We start from the raw sequence: 21,065 nt of genomic DNA on the forward strand, positions 1-21,065 counted from the left end.
ACTACCATAAGGGTGTCCTTGACGCCCACCTCCCCCAGTGGCCCCCGGGACGCTAGACAGTCGCCTGCTCGAGGCCCGACGCCAGCGTGCCAGCCGCGTCCCCACTAGCGCGCAGCGCGTGCCCCTCCTCCACGCCAGCCCAGGGCTCAGGAGGCCTGCGGGAGAGGAAGCTGGGGGAGGGGACGACCGGCTGGACAGGAAGTGGGAAGGGCTGGCGTCCCCCCCATCCCCGGCCGGGGCCCCTCGGGATGGAGGCGGGGCTGAGGCCAGCCCGGCCCTTCCCTTCCTCTTCGCCTGTCTCGAACCCCAGCGGCTCCCGACTTCCCGCCAGCCGGAAGGCCTGGGGAAAGGGGGACCTTGTCCAGGGTGGGGGGGTGCGGCCTATAAGACAGAGGCATAATGGGGGGCTGACGACTGCAGGAGGGGGTGCTCACATCAAGACACACAAACGACACAGGAAACCTGAGCCAACAACCACACAACACAGGTCCCAGGGAGCCAGCAATCCACCCACGCGTGAAGGCACACGCACACACACGCACATTCACACGCTATTGTGCACACACCCTGACGCTGCGTCACTCGGTCCTGCAGAACCGCCACGGACACACCACCACCGCCGCAAAACCAGGGACAGTTACCTGGACAGCGACTGTTCACTGGGTGCCTGCCAACCCCCTCCGCACAGCGACGCACACGTGCACTCACATGGGAACCGCGTGTTTACACACACACTCGCAGTCATGCAGAATAGGTGGGGGCAAACCCCCTGGGGGCAGGAGAAGGGCCCCAGGAAGGGGAATGGGGTACCCACTACCTGCACCGGATTCCTGTAGGGTGCAATTAAAGGCTTCAATGCACCCCGATTACAGTTGGCAACACTGAGGCTGAGAAGCGGAGCGAGCGGGAGTGATTCAGTCAACAAACAGTCGCCGCTAGCACCAACTATTGACACAGGGTGTGACTGTGGGGCAGTGCAGGGTGGCTCCCAGGGTGTGGCCTGAGTACCGCAGGAGCTTCTTGTCTGAGTTGTGTGGCTGTGTGGTGTTTGGCTGCTGGTGTCCACAGGCCGTGCGACTGTGTGACGCTGAGTCATCTGTGGCTCCCTGACTCTCCAGGTCCGTGTGGAGGCCTGGGATGCTGCGACGGTGTGCGCAGGGTGGCCGCGAATAGCTGCGTGGGCTCTTTCCACAGCTGTTGGAAGCTGTAGCATGGCTGTGCCTGTGCGTGTCTCTGCGCGGCTGTGTGCCTATGCGAGCGGTGGTCTGTGGGTTTTGCTGTGACAGCCACTATTTGAGCTGTGTATCCGCTGTGTATGACAACGTGTCCCGGCGCCAGCTGTGTGTGTGGCGGTTCCCACCCGTGCTGTATGTGGGTAGCTCTGTGGGGTGATACACCCAGTGTGACTGCCTGTAGCTTAATGGAACTGTCATAGTTGTTCCAATAGCTGGGCGGACTTCTGCGTGCAGTCCTGTGTAGCTGCAACGAAGTGCGTAGCTGTGTTCCCGGGTGTACAATTTGGGTGGCCGGACCTATCTGGGGAGTGTGTGTGTGGCCGGGATCTGCTGAGTCCTGCTGTGTGTCCCCGGTGGCCGTCCCCACTCGTGCCCTACGTGTATGTACGCGTCCCCCCCAACCCCACCGCGGCAGCACTGCGCGTGCGCGCCCGGCCCACGGTCCCGGCAGCGGGACCCACTCGCGCGCCCGCCATCGCCCCTTTAAGAGCGGCGCCCGCGGGCGGCAGGGAGGCGGCGGGCGGGGGCGCGCGCGCGGCGGGAGGAGGGGGCGCGCGCTTCCCGGAACAGCCCGCGCGGAGGGAAGAGAGGAAGAAAATAAAACCCGCGGCCAGAGGCCAAGCTGGAGCTGCCGCCGCCGCCGCCGCCTCGGCCGTCTGGAGCTCCCCCGCGCGGACGATGCCCGCGGTGCCCGCGCGGGACTCGGGGCGGTGAGGCCCGGGGCGCGGGGTAGCTATGGCGACCGCGAGCGCGGCCCGCGGCGCCGCTTGACAGGTGTGGGCCCCGGCGGCGGCGGCGGCGGCAGCGGCGGCGGCGCGGAGCAGCATGTACGCCAAGGGGGGCAAGGGCTCGGCCGTGCCCTCCGACAGCCAGGCCCGCGAGAAGTGAGTCGGGGGGACCGGGGGCGGGGCTCGGCGGCCCCGCCGCTTCCGTGGGTCCCAACGCCGGCGGGCACCGCGCGGGGCACGTGGGTGCGGGGTGCAGGACGTGCGGTGCCTGAGCGCGCTCGAGGGGTCGCGAGATTTGCGGGGGCGCGCGAAGCCCGAGGGGCCTCGAGGGGTCGCGAGATATGTGGGAGCGCGCTAGAACCAAGGAGCATGAGGGGCTTAAGGGGGCGCGCGAGAGTCAAGGGGCGTGAGGGGTGCAGAGAGTCGTGAGGGTAAAAGGGGCGCGCGAGACCGGAGAGGTCGTGCGAGTTGAAGGGGTGCGGGAGAGCAGAGGGGCGCGAGATTTGCGGGGGCGCGCGAGACTCGAGGACGCGAGATTTGAGGGGGCGCGCGGGATCCGAGTTGGACTCGAGGGGCACGAGACCTCCCGGATGGTAGCTGTCTGCGTTGTTTTCCGTGGCCTCCAGGGAAGTTTACCCGGGCCTTAAGAGCTGGAGAGGGGAGTGGAGGGCATGAGGGACGCCAGCCCCACCCTCGCGAGGCCACCTGTCACGCCGGCGGGGGGCAGCAGATGCTCTCGGGCTGGTGGGGGCACAGGTTCCTAATTCCCGGACCCTGCGGCGGGGCTGGGGGCGCTCGGAGCTGGGAGCACGGTCTAGGGGGGAGGCAGCCTGACATTGGGCTGCTGCACTTGTCTTCCGCCACTGCCTCTCGCCTGCTCTGTGGCCTTGAGTGGGGGAGCACCCTCTCCTAGGCTCGGTTACCTTTCCTGAGAAGAGCGGACGTAACAACAGTGCCGTCTCTTAGGTTTGGGGAGCATTTCAAAGGTGCTTGGAGCTGTGACCGTCCCACAGCAAGGGCACTGAACGGTTTGCAGTATTGTTGGTATTGAGGGAGAAGGGCCTGCAGGAGGGATGGCTTGCCATGGCTGATGGCAGTGGTCGATTCTCAGGATGCTAGGAGTCCAGCCGCGCAGGGTGGCCTGGGGCGGGAAACCGGTTGCTGGAGCAGAGAGGAGGCTGGGTCATCAGGGAGATGTCCCAGATGACCCCCCTTGAAGGCTAGGACAGGAGTGAAGACTTGAAGGTCTGGGCAGTGAAGAGGAGCCCTGGATGTGGACTGACATTGGGACCCCCTGCTCCCCCCACAAGGTTGAGTGTCCATTCTCTGCCCAGCCTTGGGGTCATTTTGGAGAAATGATTCTTCAGGCCAGAAGATGCTGGGCAGATGATTCCTCTTCCAGGCCCCTTTTGTCTGTCTGCACAGTTGGGAGGTTGGGCCCCATTTCCAAGCGCTGTTAATCGGGAAGATGTTTCACAACAGGCACCTAACTCCTGTCCAGGTTGGAAGCAGGGAGTGTCTGGCATGGCCACCCCATCCCTGGGGATCCTGGCGTGTCCTCGCCATCTTTGTACTCTGGCTGCTGGGTCTGGGGGCTACCACCCCCCAATGGGAATCATTCACTTGTTCAGCAGACGTGGTGGGCTGGGTCCTGGAGTGTAGTGGTCTGGTTAGGCAGGCTCTGGCCATAAGAAGCCTACATCCAGTAGGGAGGCAGGCGTTGAGTTACCCAGCAAGCTGATTGGGTGCTCTTGAGATGTGCTATGAAGAAAGCAAAGTGGGAAAGTGGGTGATAGTGAAGTATGGGGGGATGTTAGGTGTGCAGAGACCTGGAAGAAGAGCAGACAGCTGAGGGCACAGCAAGTGCAAAGGCCCTGGGTTGAGGCCAGGCCAAGGCGCTGGGGCTGGTGCCCCGGGTGGGGGAAGGGAAAGTGCACTCTGGCTGCTGTGTGGAGTAGGGCTTACAAGGGGTTGGGACTAGAGGACCAGGGGACCTGGGAGAGGCGGGCACATTTACTGGGGAGAGGGTTGATGATGGCACCTTAGGTGGTGGTCATGGAGATAAGAGAAGAGAGGGAATGATAGGTTTGAGCTGGAGGTGGTGGGGTCTGGAGTTGAGTTTGGAGGGATTTTGATTTTTTGAACCTGCCCTTGACTCTTGGCCAGGGCTGGAAGAGGGGGTTATCCAAATTCCTGGCCTCCTTCCCCCATCAACCCCCCTTCCCTAGCCTGATCAGCGGAGGTTCTCAGAGAATGCTGGATGTGTAGAAACGCCTCATGTGGAGGCTGAAGTTCCCATCATATCACACCTGTTCTCCAGTCCTGTTTTTTGGCCGAAGCCTTCCTGTGCTCATCCGTTTCTCGTGGAGGGTCCTGTATAAGTGTCAGTTTGGAGGTAGGGTTCTGCTGCTACACAAAGTTTGGAAAACACCACATGGTTGCATCCCCCATTTCACCAATCGGGAGGCCGGGCCCCAGAGAGGAGGTGCCATGCCAGGGTCTCAGGTTCTGGTGCACGGGAGAACTCTCAGAAGCATGGGGGCCAACACACTGGAGAGGCAGGCTGGGTGCTCTGAGCCTTGGTTTCCTCACCAGCGATGTGGACAAGCGGCCTTGCAGGATTCTCCCAAGGACTGGGAGAGAGGCTGCCCACAGAGCCTGCACAGGCAGCCACCCACTGAGCCACTTCCTGTCTCTGGGCCTTGGTTTCCTCTTCCGTGAAATGGGGTGAAGGGGGTTACACTGCTCAGGTCCCCGACTCTCCGGGACTGTGTTTTCCTCCTACCCTCCTGCCCTTCCTCCCCTTCCTTTGGGCTCCTGTCCTGAGCCACCTCTGGCTCCCGATCTCAACATTAGGCCTGGGCCAGCCTGTCCCAGAAACGGACCGAGCGTCTGCTGGGTGTGCGGAAGGGGGGTCCCTGCCCCTGGGGGCTCATGGCAAACCAGTGACTGCAAAGCCCAGGGAAGTCAATGATGGGGGGGCAGGGTGGGCCGCGTGTGGGAAGACATAGCCTCTCCTTCTGTAAATGATAAACACTGCCAACCTACAGGGGAGCCCAGGAGCATTACTGCCCAGAACTGACCAGCGCTTGTGTGTGGTCATTGGTTTCCGGTCTTTTTTAATAAGGGGACAAAGGTGACTGGGACAGTTGAAGGCTCCTTTGTCCCTTTATGTCTCTCCCCCTTCAGCCCAGGACGCTTCCGTCCTGGACTGGGGAAGAGGTCTGACCGTTGACTCTGTGTGGACATCCTCATACAGCACAGCGTGCAGCGCCACGAGTGCTGCCCAGTGGGCAGGGAAGCGTTCCACACATGACGGCCACGGTCGGGGTCACAGCGCCTCTGTGTTCCCAGGACTGGTTCTGAGAGGGCACGAGTGGTTTGTTCGTGAAGCCCAGCAGGCGAGGCCATCGCCGTGTGTCCGTCCCGGCCCTGGCCGGGCTCCCAGGTGTAGCCATGATATCCTTGTTCCCGGGGCACACGGGAAAGAGGTTCTTGAGAAGGCATCCGCACGCTGAGTCCTGGAGGCTGAGCAGAGCTGGCCGGCACAGCGGAGCCTCGGGGAAGGGCTTGAGAAGAGGCTGCGTCTGGGGAGGAGACAGGAGGAGGAGGGAGGCGGGGGAAGGCCAGGGTGGAATTTGAGAGTGGGGGTCATCACTCTGGCTGCTGGGTGGAAGAAGGGTCGCAGGAGGCTGATGAGGAGGGTGGCAGAGGGGAGGGAGCAAGTGTGTGGGCTGGAAGTTCCTTTGGGGCATCAGGGGGACCTGGTGATGGATTAGCCCGGGGTGGGGGGTGGTGATAGAGGGCGTCTCCCAGCCCCCAGCAGCGTGTACACTGGGCTTTAAGGGGGAGGAGGGCGCCGGGCAGGGAGTGCTTTGCACCGCGATTCTTGATAATGAAGGTGGTAGTGCCATGTTTCCGTCCAAGAGGCTCTCACGTCTCATTATGTCACCACTTCCTGGCACAGTCCCGTGTGCACTTCTCCCTGGGAGCACCCCAGATCCGGGCACCCATATCCTCCAGGTCACACATTCTTTCTGGAGGGAGGGCCTCCCTGAGGCTACCCCAGCTCCCTTCCACCCATCTACCCTTCTGCGGTGGGAGCCCCTCCGGTGGGATGGGTGGGCTCTTTGCTCTTTGTTCCATAGGTCATCACCGGGTGGGGGGTGAAATTTGGAGAAGATTTAGATCCCGAGCCCAGGGCCTAGACGATGACACCCCAAGCCGGATTCCCCCCCGTGAGGGAGGGCCCCGCAGGTCCCCAAACCACCTGGCCAAACGTCCAGGCTTCACAGCTTTTCACCGAAAATTAACAAAAACACTTCTTCCCTCAGACTCGATCCTGGTAAAAATTAAAGTATCAACATGTAAGAGAAATCAGCAAACCGAAGACTTTCTCTGGCTTCTCTTTGCTCTTTGGATGAAACCCCCAAATCCTTCACCTGGAAATGCTAACACTAACCTTTCTCAGTGCTCACCAGACCACCTTAGTTAATCCTCTGATATCCAAGGGTGGGAGTGGTGTTGGTTGTTCATTCCTCCAGGGGTAGGAGCTTGGGGCACAGGATGCCCGGGCTCTGTTATAAGGAGAGAGACCAAGTCCCCACCCTCCCAAAGCCACATTCCAGTGGGGGCTGCAGCCAGAGAGCAGAGACGTGTGTCAGATGGAGATAAATAAGATGGGGGGATGGAGCAGGATGAGGGTTAGATGTGGCAGCAAAGCCTCTGACAGGTGACATCGGAGGCATGAAGGTTTCTAGGCAGATGTGCCCCAGGCAGGGGAAACAGCCTGTGCCAAGGCCCTGGGGTGGCTGGTGGCCAGTGTGGGGGCGCCCTGCAGGGTCTGAGCTAGGAGTGCTGTGGGGAGGGGGCTGTAGACTCTAGGGGCTGGGAAGAGAGAAGCTCTGGAGGGGCCCTGTCCAAATCCAGGCAAGAAGTGACGGTGCCTGGACCAGGTATGCAATGGGGAAGGCAGGGAGAGGGCTCCAAATCAGGAGAGAGCTTTCTCCTTAAGGTTTTCCCTAAATTCCGTAAGTACGGTGATCTCGGGGACAGCAGGATGGATCTTCATGTCTGCGCACACCTGTGTGAGTCAAGGCTAGACACCCGGGTCAGACCACATGGGGGGCGCCAGAGGGATTGGAGAGGAAGAAGCTGGGGTGGGGGCACGTCGAGCTGGGCCTTTCGGGGTCAGGTGGATGGCGGACCCCGAGTTCTGGGAGGCCAGGCTGAGCACTCCGTGGGCAGCTGCACGAGGATGTCATCAAAGCGGGAGGGGAGGCCGCCCAGGGAGACGAGAGGGGAGGGGAGGGCCTGAGGCGGAGCGGGGAGAAGCGTGGGCAGGCTGGCTCCTGGACCTGCGTCCTGGGTCACACGCCACCGCTAAACAGTCAAGGGCACAGGGAGATGGAGAAGAGCCCAGCGTGCTGGCAGCGCAGAGCTCTTGGTGGATGTGGTGGGAGCCAAGGGCCACTTCTTCAGGAGGCTCCCTGAGCCCTGAGGAGAGGCTTCGCCCTGCGGCGGTGGCCAGAATGCAGCAGGGCAGGACTGCAGCCTTCCTGCCCTCCCCCAGCTCGGTGTCCTTCCTTCCTCAGGCAGCCTACCTGAATGCTCCGCTCCATCTTGCTCTGTCTCTGGGCGTTTCACTTCCCCCCCTCAGCCTTTCCTGCTCCCTGCCCTGACCCCCAAAGTGGGCAGGGGGCCAGTTGGACCCCTCTCAGCCTCTGTCCTCGCCCAGAGGGTGAGGCCGTGGGCAGGCCTGGGCTGGTCGGGTCTGCTCTGGCCCCTTGGCTGTTCACACTCATTCCTGCACAGATGGATGTGGGCCTGGGGGACGCAGGCCACTTGTGAAGGCTCAGGAAGCCTCTAGAAAGGAAGGAGGTCACAGGAGTGGGTTGCACAGGTGAGCCTGGAGGCCGGGGGCCAGGAGGGTGACTGGATTGGAGAAGCGCAGATGCTGGAGATTGGAGACTGCTGGGTGGTACGACGTCAGAATCTAGGGGGTGTGGGTGGAGGTGCTACTGAGAGGGGGTGATAACATGGCCAGTCTTAGCGGTAACTACACTCAGAGCTGCGTGACCGCCCACAGTCCTCCCCCTGTGCCCCGTCCCTGTCCCTCGGGTGGCTGTCACAGCTCAAATGGGGTGGTGTGAGAGGTAGACACGGCTCGCCCTGAGATAGCTGCCTACCCCGGCCCCCCAGTGTCCCCCCTTGTCTTTCCGTAGCACGCACTACGTTCTAACCCACCCTGTAACCTACCTTCTTTGTGTCTCTCCCCGCGAGCAGGTAGCCTCCAGGGGGACAGGTGTTGTGTTCACTGCACAAGGAGGCACTAGGTGAACGCTGAAGGAACGAATGAGTGAAAAGGTGGATGGATGAAGGAAGGAAGGAAGGAAGAGGGTCCAGGGCAAGGGCAGAAGCCGTGGGGCGGGGCGTGCCCTGGTGAGGCCTAACCAGGGGCCGGGGGTTGGTCTGATGGGGGCTGGGACGTGCACATGGAGTGGCCTGGCCGGGAAGGTGGAGGAGGGCAGGAGCACGAGTCAAAGTAAGGTTATTTTAGGATGGGCCTGCGGCAGGGCAGGGCGGCCAGCTGAGCGTGGAGGCCTCTGGAAGGGCCTCCAGCCTTCACCGGAGGCACAGCCTCAAGCTGGTCCTTGGGGAGCCCCCAGGCTTGGATCTAGACGCCTCCCCCGCCCTGGGGCCTGGCTGGGCAGTAGGAGGCCCCAGGGTACCCGGAGGGGCTGGTACCAGTGGAGCGGATGGCTGGGGAATGGGTGACCCAGGTGGGTGGGGAGTTGTCCCTCTGCCCACCAATGTGAAAGACCAATTGGAGGGTGGTGGAGGCCAAGGATGGAGAGCCCTAGAAGGTGGTGTGGATGGGCCAGCCTCCCTGTGTGGCCCTTGGAAGGCACTGCCAGACAGAGGGTGGTCCATGCTCTTGGGGTGGGCAGTGGCCAAGTTGGTATATCCAGGGGTACCAGGCACAGTGGGTGTCTAGGCAGGGCGGTGCCATGGCAGCCGAGGGGCACTGCTGGCCTTTCCTCAGCTCACCTGCCCCCATTGCCCGAGACTCCCCTTGGGGGGCTGGTATGGAGAGGTCCTGGCCACTAGGTGGACGGGCACTGACCCCGAGGAAGAGGCTGGCATCCAGGGACACTGGAGGAGGAAGAGCTCAGGGCGGGGGCCTCTCTCCTTCCTCAGCAGGCAAGGCTGGGAGTGCTTCAGGTGCTGGGCCCTGGCCACACTGCCCAGGGTGCCCTTGGGGAGACCCCACCCACTGCACAGTCTGGCACAACGCCCAGGAGCCCTGTTCCCGGGCAGAAGACCTCCCTGGGGTCAAGGCTGCTCTGGGATCTGGGCATCAGCAGGATGGGCCAGGTCTTGGTCCACGAGGGGGTGTTGAACTAAGCAGAATTCATCCTGGAAGTGGAGGGTCTAGGACTGCTAGGAGGGCTGCCTAGAGGAGGGGCCTGCAGGCTGGGTGTTGTTGGATGTGTGGGAGTTGGCCTGGTGGAGCAACTGGTGAAGAGACCATCTTTCATGAGGGGTGGGGGAAATGGGGGGCATTGGGGGACCAGCAGGGGGGGCAGCGAGTGAGGCTGGGGTGGGCGTGATGAGGGGCTCACTATGGGCCCCTGCCTGTCCTCTCCACCTGCCCGCTGGAGGGGACGGCCTTCAGGGCTGGCCCCAGGCCTCCTGAGGGCCAGCCCCCACCCTGCCCGCCCACCCGCCCACAGGTTGGCGCTGTACGTGTACGAGTACCTGCTGCACGTTGGTGCCCAGAAGTCAGCCCAGACCTTTCTGTCCGAGGTAAGCCGGCCCAGCCCTTCCTTGCCACCCATCCAGGGTCCTCCCTACTCTCCTTCCTTTGGGGCTCCAGTCAGGGGTCGAGTTGCCCCTCTGACGGCCCTGAGAACTGAGGGCTGGGGCAGGCCAGGGCCCACAGGCTGGTATCCAGATGTCTGTCCATCCATCTGAGGGTCTGCCGCTCGCTCCTCTGCCCCTCCGCTCACCCGGTTACCCTGCTCCCACTGGTCCCCTGCCCCGTGTTCCCTGGGCACCGTGCTGGGCGGGGGCTGCCTCAGGTGGGGCCGGGTGGAGGGCCCTCACCTGCCTTCCCTCTCTCTGCAGATCCGATGGGAGAAGAACATTACGCTGGGGGAGCCCCCGGGCTTCCTGCATTCCTGGTGGTGGTGCGTGCGGGACTGGCGCAGGCGGGCCATGGAGGGGGCCGGGTGGGGGCGCACCGGGAAACCATCGTCCACCTGCCGTCCACAGCGTGTTCTGGGACTTGTACTGTGCAGCGCCCGACCGCAGAGAGGCGTGCGAGCACTCAAGTGAGGCCAAGGCCTTCCAGGACTACGTGAGTCCAGGGCTGGGGCGTGGGCAGGGTGTGGGCAGGGGGCCAGGCCTCGGGGTTTGATCTTGGATCTTGGCCACTTCTGGGTGGTCCCTATGCCCTCCACTCGGCCCAGGGTCACTTACAAGGTGGGAGAGGCTGCTTCCACTGCACCCAGCTACTGAGGGTCCCCACAGCCACCCACACCCTCCCAAGGCCAGCCCCTTCTCCTCCCTCTTGTGAACCCAGGGTGGAGCCAGGGTAGACAGAGGCACAGCTCAGGCCTCCCTCACTGCCAGTCTCCTCCCACCCCAGTTTTTCTGAGCCTTCTGAGGTGGGGCTGGGGCGGGGGTGGCAGGGGTGGCAAAGGGCCAGTGCGCCCCAGCAGTAGAAGCGAGCACTGCACACCTTTCCTGAGCTAGTCGGTGCTGGGGCTGCTGACTCCACTGCTTTGGCCTGTTTCCCTCTGCTTTGAGTGGGGGTGAGAGGCCTGTTTGAAGAGGAACAGGCGGAAGCGGTGGGGGAGTGTTATGTGCCTGGGGGACTGCATTCTCTTGTTTTGGGGGAGCAGATAGCAGCCCCCTGCCTTTATCTTTGCCCTGGCCTGTGGGGCTTGGCCACCTGGCCCCTCAGAGAAATCTTGGGCAGGCCAGGGAGGGCTTGGGGCTGTGGGTTTGAGGGGGCAGCAATGGCTCAGCTGGCTTCTAGGGGTGGGGCAGCTCCAGGCGAGTCCCCCCTCCTCCCTTGTGTACCCATTCTCATACAGCTGGCGCCTCTGCCCTTCTTTGCCTCCTCGGGCCTCCCAGGAGGTGGCGGTCCCCACCTCTCTCTGTAGCTGGCCAGGGTCGTACACTATGCACTACTACACTGCCTCCCTGCAGAGCCCCCCCTTCTGCCCCCTGCATGGGAGAGGAGGCCTCTGCACGGTCGGGGTGCAGCCCGCGAGAGGTAGGGGGTTCACCGTGTCTCTGAAGATGCTCCACACGCGCTGGGTGCGTGCATGGGAGCCGGAGCCACTGCTGTTCGCTCCCATCGGGTCCCAGTGCTCGTGTGCCGTCCCCCTGCCCCGGTCCCGCCAGAACTGGGGTCCCAGGGGTGTCTGGAGCTATGTGTGTGTGACTTCACGTGGGCTCTCTATCCGCAGTCGAGCCCCAGCCCCCTCCCTGCGCCTCTCACTTGGGCCCCCTTCCTCCTTTGCCCCTGCTCCGCCGGGGTGTAGCTGCCTCTGTGGGCGTCTCTGGGGAGGGCCGAGCGCGAGGTCTCCCCGTAGGCGTGAGCGCGCTTCCCGGGGGCGCGCCGGTTACCATGGCAACGGGGCGCGTCCGGGGAGCCGGCGCCGGCACAGCGGGCTGAGGGCGCCCGGCCCCGGGGTGACGGGGTCCCTGCGGCCTCTGGCGGAAGCCGGGCGCACGTCCTGCCTAGCCGCTCTAACTGGGGCGGGGGGCCCTGCCCGCGTCGATCGGGGCCCTCCTCCCGCCCCTCCGCGCTCCCGGGCCGACCTCTGCATCTCCAGGAAACGCGAGCGCGCCCAGCCGGTCGTCATGGCAACGCGGGTGGGGCCCGGGCGCCTCTGGGTGAATGATTGACGTGGGGGGTCCAGCCCGCGCCACCCGCCTGGGAGGGTGGGCAGGCCCTGAATTAACCCTTCAGGGCCTAGAGTTGGGGAGCCGCAGGGGGCGAGGGGTACCCCATATATCTCCGCCCCCAACACCTCGTGGTTGGGAGCCCGGCGCGCAACCACCCCAACCTCCGCTCTCCCCGACCAGGAAATGCTTTGGCGCCTGCCGTGGCTCGGAAGGGGGGCTGCTCTCCATATGGGGTAGGCGGTGGAGGGTAGACAGGTCCAGGGCTCAGAGCTGATCCCCTCCAGCCGCTGAGGCGGACACCTGCGAGAGTAGCTGCTCCAGGCCCATCAAGCTGTGTGTTTGCAGTCAGCAGCGGGGCTGAGAGCTTTGCTGCCCCCTCTCACCCCCCCATTCCCCCCGCCCCCGGGTTGCTCGGGCTTTCAGGTGATTTGTGCTGGGCCCTGGGAGTGCTGTCGGTCAAGCCTGCGGAGGATTCCTACCTCTCCAGCTTGGGGCCTGGGCCGGAGTCCTTTAGAGGCTGACCTTTGAGAAGGAGCAGGAAGGGGGCCGGCCGCAGTCTCAAAGGGGGAGGGGCCTGTCTCAGGGGCCCTACTCTGACCTAGCCAAGGGGCCCCTTTCCCCACTCCTGTAGGGCAGGAAGCGCTGTGTGGCTGGGGGTGAAGTGTTAACCCCTCTGTGCTCAAGTGGCTGCAGTTCCACAAATTCCTGAGCGCCCCTGTGTGCTGGCTTGTGCCAGCCCCAGGGACAGCAGTGACCCAGGGGGGAGGCAGAGGGCAGATGATGCAGACAGTCACAAGTCAGGGGGCCCCCAGAGAAGTGCTTTCCCCCTACTCTGTGCCTGCAGTGTCCTGCCCCTTCCCTGTCTGTGCTTTGATCATGTCCCCTGTGCCCTGGGAGACTAGGCTCCATCCCAGCTCTCCCACCCCTCCTGCCTGGAACTTGGAACTGACCAGAGGAAGTGGCCTGTCAGCCTGTCCCCCTGCCAGCTCTGGGCCTGCCACCAGCATCTCCGCCCTCGGCAGACAGAGGAACTCCCTTCTCTAGCACCCAGTCTCCCCTCCTCCATCTGAAGAGAGGTTGGGGGCCTGGAGACCCCCCCCAGAGTCCTGCTCTTCCTTCCTCTCCCTCCTGATCTCTGTGCGGCTCCAAGGAGGGGCCCTCCAGGAGGGAGGTTCATCTCGAAGACGCGGTTGATGTTTTTGTTTATTTGGGGTATCTTGGGTAGAGCTGGGGACCCAGCTAAGCTGCCTTGCCAGCCAGGAGGACACAGGGCAGTTGGGATGGGCCCAGAGTTGGGGACTGCACTCGCCTGGGTCTGAGGTTGCACGCAGGCAGAAAGAACAAGCCTGTGCTAGAAAGAGGAGGTGCACACTGGAGTCCTACGTTGCTGGCATTTTCAGACCCCCAGAATCCTCAGGCTTGGGAATCACTGGGGGCTGGGATCCCCGGCTCCCTGGCCACCTCCAGGATCTTGGGGGCAGCCCCTGCTGAGTCACCCACGTATCCGAGCCACGTCAGGGTTAAGCCAGGGTGGGAGGTCGGGCAGCTGCTCTTCCATAACCTAGAGAGACCCACAGGCATCCTCCCACGCGTGGACAGAGGGGGAGATGGCCTGGGTTCCCCATTCCGTGGGGCCAGCTACTTGGGGAGAGGAAGGGACACTAGGGCAGGAAGTGGCCTGACCTGGCCCTGCGATCTCCCCTGCCCTGCAGAGCGCTGCAGCCGCCCCCAGCCCTGTGATGGGGAGCATGGCCCCCAACGATGCATTGGCAGCAGGCCCCATGGCACCCGGCTTCTTCCAGGTACAGTCAGGGCTGGTTGCCCCCTGTCCCCTGACCCTAGGTGGGAGCCTCTGTCACAGAGGCTTGGGCAGTGACGGGGGTGGGGTCCCATGTGGGGAGAGGCCCTGAGGCCCACAGGCTGGAGTGGGGTGGGAGGGCTGTTGGTGCGGTGGGTATGTTCTTGCCGGCCTTGGTGGGGCCAGGGAAGAGGGGCATATGGCCTGGGCCCCATCGCAGGAGAGGGCGTGGTCTCTGCACACCTGGCCTTCGAGGATGCGTGCCAGGATGCCTGGGGCCGCGGAGTGTCGCTCTCTGAGCCACGGGTCCTGTCCGTGACCCTTCCCGTGGGCAACCTCACCCCCACCCCGTCCTGCAGTTGAGCGAGCGCAGGGGCTGGCCAGCTCTCCCACCTCCATGGCGTCCCCTTCCCCTTCCCCGACAGGCTCAGCAGAGCCACAGGAAACAGTGGGTTTCGGGTGATCTCGGTTTTCCCAACCCACCTGGTTATGTCCTCCTAGGGCCCCCCCGACTCCCAGCCGCCCCCCCACAACCCCAACGCCCCCACGATGGGGCCTCACGTTCAGGTAAGGACCTGTGACGCCCCGCCCCCTCGCACACGCACGCCCCGACCCCAGCCACTCGAGCCCCCGCCCGACAGCGCTCGCACGCACCGGGCACCGGCTGGCTGAGGTCTGCTGGCTGGTCCTGGAGGAGGGGGCTGTCCAGGCTGGGGGCCCGGGTGCAGCAGGAACAGGGTAGCTTTGGGGCGTGCGCGGGTGGGGGGAGGTGCTGATCCTCGGCCCACCTCTTTTAGCCCTTCATGTCACCGCGGTTCCCGGGGGGCCCCCGACCCACCCTGCGGATGCCGAGTCAGGTGAGAGAGGGATGAGGGGAGGGAGGGCAGGAGTTGGGTCAGAGTGGGGGCACCCACACTCAGTGCTGCCACGCCCCCTCCTCAGCCTCCCGTGGGCCTCCCCGGCTCCCAGCCCCTCCTTCCTGGCGCCATGGACCCCTCCCCACGAGCTCAGGGTGAGTAGAGAAGTCCAGCTGCTGTATCCCCACCACCCATCAGGACCCCAGCTCCAAGCACCCCAGCCCTGGTACCTCATTGTGCAGACCCCCGCCCCCTCCCCGCGTGTGTTCACACTGGGGAGTGGTCCTGGCCTGAGTCCCCTTCCTTCTGCCGCCACCGCAGGGCATCCGAGCATGGGCCCAGTGCAGAGAGTGACGCCTCCACGGGGCATGGCCAGCGTTGGGCTCCAGGTAAGGGCTGGGTCCAAGTGTGGGGGGGCATCAGGGGCTCTCTTCCTCTGGCCTGCATTCACGGCCCTTTGACTTCACAGAGCTACGGAGGTGGAATGCGGCCCCCGCCCAACTCGCTCGCCGGCCCAGGCCTGCCCACCGTGAACATGTAAGGTCCCCAAGGATGCTGGGAGTGTGCCCGTGGGGGCCCCCCTCCCAGCTTCATGGGCCGGGTATGCTGGGGCAGACCCCGAACCCGCACAACAGCCCCCAATATATTGTTTACTCCCCTGTTGGGTGGGGAAACTTGGGCGCAAAAACCAGTGGTGATGGGTTGGGATCTGAAGGCTGGCCTGGAGCCCGTGCACGGTTACCACTTCTCATCTATGCCTGGTCTGCCAGCCTGTCTGGGGGCACGTGGGGCGGGGCTGGGGGTGGTTGTGTGTCACCCGGCCTCGCCCCAGGATCCACCCACCGGTTCTTCTAGGGGACCCGGAGTGCGAGGCCCGTGGGCCAGCCCCAGTGGCAACTCGGTGAGTCTCAGGCTGGGGGCCGAAGGGAGAGGGGGGGTCGGAGGTATGTGGGGGGTAGGGTGGGCGCCCTACTCACAGCTGCCCCTCTCCCCAGATTCCCTACTCTTCCTCCTCCCCCGGCACTTACTCGGTGAGTGGGGCCGAGGCTGGGCCACCCAACCCGGGGGCAAGGGTTGTGGGGTGGCAGATGGGGGCCTTTCTCACCTTGTCTCTCCCTCCGTGTGCAGGGACCCCCAGGAGGAGGTGGGCCCCCTGGAACCCCCATCATGCCCAGCCCTGGAGGTACTAGGGCTTGGGCGGCGTGTGGGGAGGGGTGTGCTTGGGAGGAGCCCTCCCGCCCCACCCCCTCACGCGCCGCCCTCTCTCCCAGACTCCACCAACTCCAGCGAGAACATGTACACCATCATGAATCCCATCGGGCCTAGCGCGGGCCGGGCTAACGTGAGTGGGTTGCCGGTGGGGGCCGCGGCAGGCGGTGACCTGCTGGGAGGGCTGGTGGCCCGAGTCCCACGCTGCCCCTCTGCCCACAGTTTCCCCTGGGCCTTGGCCCCGAGGGCCCCATGGCCGCCATGAGTGCGATGGAGCCTCACCACGTGAACGGATCCCTGGGTGAGCGCGCGGCCCGGGACACCCCCAATCCCACCTTCCGTCGCGAGCTTCGGGCGCCCCCTGGCGGCCTGTGTTCTCTGCCGGGGCGTCGGGGTCGCTCCCGGAACCTCCGTGGGCCGGCGACCCGGGCTGTGCTGAGGGAAGGGTCCAGTAGCTAAACCGTGGGGACGCCGGACCGTCAGCACTGACCCCCACCCCCCGTCCGGGTCCTCTGCCCGGGCCCCCCAGCGGGCTGGGCCGAGGGAGGGGGCGTGGCCGTGGGGGAAGTTCCGGGAGGGGTTGGTGACCCCGGCTCCCTGGGGTGCGCCTGGCGCAGGCGCGTCTGAGCCGCGTGTCCGCCGTCTATCGGTCCACAGGCTCGGGCGACTTGGACGGGTTGCCGAAGGTGAGGGGCCGGGCTCCTGCGGGGACGGGGCGTGAGGCCCGCGCGGGGGCGGGGATGCGGGGGCGGCCCGAGTGCAGAGGCCTCGTCCAGGTGGGCCGCGCGGCGGGCAGGGCCTGGCCCGGGGGCGGGGAGTTCCGCGCTGACCGCGGCCGCCCCCAGAGCTCCCCCGGCGCCGTGGCCGGCCTGAGCAACGCCCCGGGCACCCCGCGTGATGACGGCGAGATGGCGGCCGCCGGGACCTTCCTGCACCCGTTCCCGAGCGAAAGCGTAAGCGACTGCGTCGACTCCCCCCCCGCGGCGGCGTCGGGCCGGAGGGGCCTGGCAGGCAGGCCCCGGCGGGGCGGCCGGGGGGCCAGAGCAAGACCGTGACCGCGGCGGGCCAGGTGGGGGGGCGGCCGCGGCATCCTTCCTCTCTTTTCTCCCTCCCCCGCTCCTGTCTCACCACCCTGTCCCTTCCCCGCTCTGGGACCCGCACCCCAGGGCGGCCTCCCCACCTTTCGCCACCTGTCTCCTTCCCTCCCTACATCTGCCCCGTCCCGCATTCTCCCTGGGGGGCGGGTCCCAGTCTAGGCCGGAGCTGAGCCCGCCCCCGTGCGCCATCTCCTCGTCTCTCCGCAGTACTCGCCCGGGATGACCATGAGCGTGTGATGGGGCAGCAGCCCCGTGCCCACTGCCGGCCTTGGCTTCTGCCGAGCACCCCTGCCCAGGGTCAAGGTCCAGGGGCTCGGGTGGTCTGCAGGGTGAGGGTCTGAGGTCACACCTCAGGCAGCTGGACTCCCAGTCAAGGCTTGGACGGCTGGGAGGCCGCGCACGCAGGACTCTGATTTTATTAAAAAACGCAAGGACCTCAGAAACATTCTTTCCTATGTGGGCCCTTCCACCATTTCTGTTTTGGCCTGGGGGGCTCCTTGGGGGACTGCCTTTCCCCTGGACAGCAAGGGGTGGGCCCCCATCAATAAATGTAACTGGGTTTTGGTATTTGGTATCTGGTCTTAGGTTTCTTGATCTCTGCGTGTAGCCACATCCTCCATCCTGCGGTCTTAGCCCTACCTTCAAGGGCTGGGGTTAGGCAGAGGCCTCGGAAGTTTGGGAAGGTCCCTTAAAAGTTGGGATAACAGTTTTGAAGGGTAGGTAGGAATCTGACCAGGTGAAAAGCAGAGCTAGGCCTGGAGTTGGGGGTGTGTGTGTTAGATCACAGGCACCAAGAACCCAGAGGTGTGGCTGACAGTGGCACTGGCTTTATTGTGTTGCCGGAGAGAGGGGGCTGGAAGGGTCGGGTCCTGAGGGGCAGTGGAAGCAGGACTCATGGGGGGGCTGTATGGCCAGGGCTCAGGTGGTGAGCATCTGGGGTGCCTCAGCCTTTGAGTGCCCTTTGGTGTCACCGATACAGCCATTGGGGGCAGTTGCGGCCGATCCTTTCTTGCAAGGCCCAGGGCAGGCAGCCACAGGCTCGCCCCCCCTGAGGCAGGGGCGCTCCATCTTGTGCTCTAGAAGCATGTGGTTCTGCGGTGGGAGCCCCACGCAGGCCCTGGGGGACGGTCAGGGCTCAACAGCCAGACCCCGAGGCCAGCGCCCCCCAGCCTCCAATCCCTAGGCCCTGTGCACAGCCCCTCGAGTGCACATATGGGCCACTGGTGGGGACCCCAAGGCCGGGGCGCACCTGAGGATGTTCTCAATGCAGCTGCGCTGGCGGAAGAGCGCGTTGACCACCGGGCTGCCCGGCGGCACGAGAGGCGCCTTGAAGAGGAAGCTGAGCAGCGACAGCACTGGGTGGAAAGTCTGCAGCTCGGGGTCGGCATCTGTGCAGAAGCTCACACGCTGGCACAGCTCTGTCAGCAGCGCCAGGTCCAGCATGATGGGTGCGGCCAGGAGCGAGTCCTGCGGGGCCGGCAGGTCAAGAGTGGGGCAGGGCTGGCAGGCAGCCCCACTCCGCCCCGAGCGCCCCGCACCTCGCACGTGTTGTGCAGCACCAGAGTGTTGGTGCCGCCCATCATCAGCTCCGACGTGTACTCATCCAGTGCACGCTTGCTGTCACCCACATACGGCACGTACTTGATGACCACCTGGGAGGCAGCTCGAGGTCACCGGGGTCCTAGCCCACCTCTGTTGGGAGCTCCCCCATCCCCCACCCTGCCCATGCCCCACGAACGCAGTGGTCAGGCTCCTCGCCGGGTGCGTAGAGCACTGGGTTGCTCTGCACCATGTCGTCCACCACGCTGCTCTTGGACACCTCCTTGGCACGGAACTGGGGCGGTGCTGACAGGTTCTGCCCATCGTTGTTGCCCAGGTGGTTGTAGCTCACGATGGACATGGTCTGTGGGAATGAGGAGCCCCACTTGCAATGCGGGCCTCCGCATCGCATAAGCCTGGTGGCACCCCCGTTGAATCATGAATTCCCCAGGCCCACGCACCTTGAGGCCAGAGCCGATAAGGAAGTCCACAAGCACGGACTTGACCTTGGTCTGGCCAGACTTGAAATCGTCTCCGCCCACAAAGACCCGGTGCTGCCACGCGAGCTCAAGGGCACCAGGCACTAGTGTGTTCTGTGGTGACCCGTTGAGGAAGGCACAGCCCTCCAAAATGCTGGCCACGGCGAAGAGCGTTGAGGGCGACACCTCCAGGCCCAGCTGTAGGTGCAGGTGGGCAGTCAGCCTGGAGAGGTCCTTCAGGGCTGGCCCTGACCCTGCGCCACCCCTGGGCACACTCACCTGAATGGTGCGCAGCAGGTTCTCAGCGGTGTCATTGAGGCCCGGGACGACTTCGCAGAAGCGCTCCGTGTTCGCTGTCCACAGCACGATGACTTTGTCCAGCCCGGCGCTGGACCGGAAGTCGCAGATGTCCCTGCGGATCTGCTCCAGCTGAGGGGTGGAGGGGGTTGAGGTTGTACAGGTCCCCGGACCCCTTTGAGGCCTGGGCTACTCAGTTCCTCAAGTGCAAAGTGGGGCACGGACCCTCAGGATGGGAGCATGGGGACAAAAGAAGGATAGCACAAACAGGAATAAACAGGTGGCAGAGGGGAACAAGTGGCAAGGGATAAGGGACTTGTGGTGGGGCCGCACCTGCTGCGCTCGCGTGCCTGGGATGAGGTTGTCAGCGCGCACGCTCTGGTTAGCGGCGATGAACTCAGGAATGTAGACAGAGGGCCGCGGGCGCAAGGCCTCCATGTGCGGCCACAGTTGCTCCTGCAGCCCCCAATCCAGTACCTGTGCACGCCGCATCGCTTCGGCCAGGTTCAGCGACGATATGTCCCAGCCTACGAGGAACTGGCAAGCTCGGCCGGGCTCAGACCTTAGGCCGCTCCAGGCCCCGCCTCCCGCCCCACCCCCGGCCCGGGACCCCGCCCACCGTCGAACACGAGCTCGTCGGGCGCCACCATGGGCAGCAGTGCGCTGAAGGGCACGAACACCTCCTGGCCCTCGGCGTCCAGGCCCAGGCTAACGGTGCTCGCTTGCGTCAGCGAGCCGTAGTAGTTGGCCTCCTGGGGGGCGGCAGGCAGGGCGAGGTGAGGGGTGGGCGTGGCGCGGGCCACCAGACGGCCAGGGCCCCGCCCGGCACCCTCGAGCTCCGCCCTACTTTGGGGCGCCTCAGTTCTGCGCTCGAAACCCGGGCGGAAGCCGCTCCCCCGCCGGAGGTCCCTCCCCGGAGCCTGCCGACACCTTAGGCTCCGCCCCCGCAGGACCCCCCGAGGAGTCCACCGGCAGCCAGGCCCCGCCCCGCGCGGAGCCCGTCCCCTGCGGACCCCCTCCTCCGTGGAACCCCGCCCCTGGAGGCCCCTGCCCCTCCCGCACGGACTCTGGCGGAGCCCTCTCTCGCGCCGCACCCCGCCCGACCCCCCACCTTGCGTCCGGTGCGCGTGGGCCAGGACAGGCGCAGTCGGTTGGCCAGCACGGCGGCGGTGAGCGTGGAGCCGTTGTTTCCGCCCCAGCCGACTAGCATGACCCCGAGCCGGGGCACCTGCCTGGCGGTCCGAAAGGTGAAGCGCGTGGACGTGGGGTGCACCTGGGGTCGGGCGGCGCAATGTGTTTGGGGTCCCAGGCCCTTTCTCCCTCACCGCAGGGTCGGGGGCGCAGACGTGGGGCAATCCCCAACCACTCACGGCTCTCCGGGTCCCCCATTCCTACGCCTCCCCCCCCACCCCCCGTCCCTCGCCCACCTTGAGGACGCCGCCGTCGCGGCTGACGCGTGTCGTCCGGTACTCGTACTGCGCTTCGATGGCCTCGGGGCCGTAGACTACGTCGGGGCTCTCGACCACGAACTCGGCTGCGGCCTTCATCGCGGCGAGCTGGGGGCATGGGGTTGGCAGATCAGCGGGGACACGAGAGCCGGCCGGGCAGAGCCGACTTCGGTCCCCGAGGCCCTCGCATCCCGCCCGGGGCCGCACTCACCGGCGCGGAGTGCGCTCGGACGGCGGCGGACGGCGAGTGGTCCGGCCGCGCGAACTCCAGAGAAAAGAGCCGCCGCCCCGCCCCCGCCCCGCCCCGCCCCTCGTCCGCCTGCGCCCGGGGGAGGGGCGCGCGGGGCGGAGGGCGCGCCAGCCTTGGACTCGGGTTCGAGGCCCCACAGCCCCAAGCCGCCATGGCTATGGGGTCCCCGCCTCGCCGGGCTCGGCCAGGCCACCACGTGGGTCG

At 65.2% G+C, this 21,065-nt stretch overlaps 2 protein-coding genes across 3 annotated transcripts; one reads left to right on the top strand and one right to left on the bottom strand.

Moving 5' to 3' along the window:
• The first annotated feature begins 1,786 nt into the window (after positions 1 to 1,786).
• Positions 1,787 to 17,422, top strand: SSBP4 (single stranded DNA binding protein 4). 2 transcript variants are annotated; one of them, XM_058563784.1, is made up of 17 exons: positions 1,787 to 2,119; positions 9,700 to 9,772; positions 10,094 to 10,155; positions 10,241 to 10,325; positions 13,600 to 13,689; positions 14,483 to 14,542; positions 14,628 to 14,697; positions 14,864 to 14,931; positions 15,012 to 15,079; positions 15,398 to 15,443; positions 15,538 to 15,573; positions 15,671 to 15,725; positions 15,814 to 15,884; positions 15,974 to 16,052; positions 16,409 to 16,437; positions 16,597 to 16,704; positions 17,056 to 17,422. In XM_058563784.1, the coding sequence occupies exons 1-17, from the start codon at positions 2,061 to 2,063 to the stop codon at positions 17,083 to 17,085; spliced, it is 1,089 nt and encodes a 362-aa protein (XP_058419767.1). In that variant the 5' UTR covers positions 1,787 to 2,060; the 3' UTR covers positions 17,086 to 17,422. The 2 variants fall into 2 exon arrangements, with proteins under 2 accessions (XP_058419767.1, XP_058419768.1); XM_058563785.1 differs by lacking the exon at positions 15,538 to 15,573.
• Positions 17,423 to 17,653: 231 nt separating this feature from the next.
• ISYNA1 (inositol-3-phosphate synthase 1) lies at positions 17,654 to 20,862 on the bottom strand. Its single transcript, XM_058563780.1, has 11 exons — positions 20,823 to 20,862; positions 20,591 to 20,719; positions 20,275 to 20,436; positions 19,783 to 19,915; positions 19,497 to 19,690; positions 19,146 to 19,295; positions 18,849 to 19,064; positions 18,587 to 18,751; positions 18,387 to 18,500; positions 18,098 to 18,315; positions 17,654 to 17,965 (listed from the first exon to the last, which is right to left on the bottom strand). The coding sequence occupies exons 2-11, from the start codon at positions 20,708 to 20,710 to the stop codon at positions 17,767 to 17,769; spliced, it is 1,671 nt and encodes a 556-aa protein (XP_058419763.1). The 5' UTR covers positions 20,711 to 20,719; positions 20,823 to 20,862; the 3' UTR covers positions 17,654 to 17,766.
• Positions 20,863 to 21,065: the final 203 nt, after the last annotated feature.

This window comes from Diceros bicornis, chromosome 20 (assembly GCF_020826845.1).
Source record: "Diceros bicornis minor isolate mBicDic1 chromosome 20, mDicBic1.mat.cur, whole genome shotgun sequence".
NCBI classification, from domain to species: Eukaryota; Metazoa; Chordata; class Mammalia; order Perissodactyla; family Rhinocerotidae; genus Diceros; species Diceros bicornis.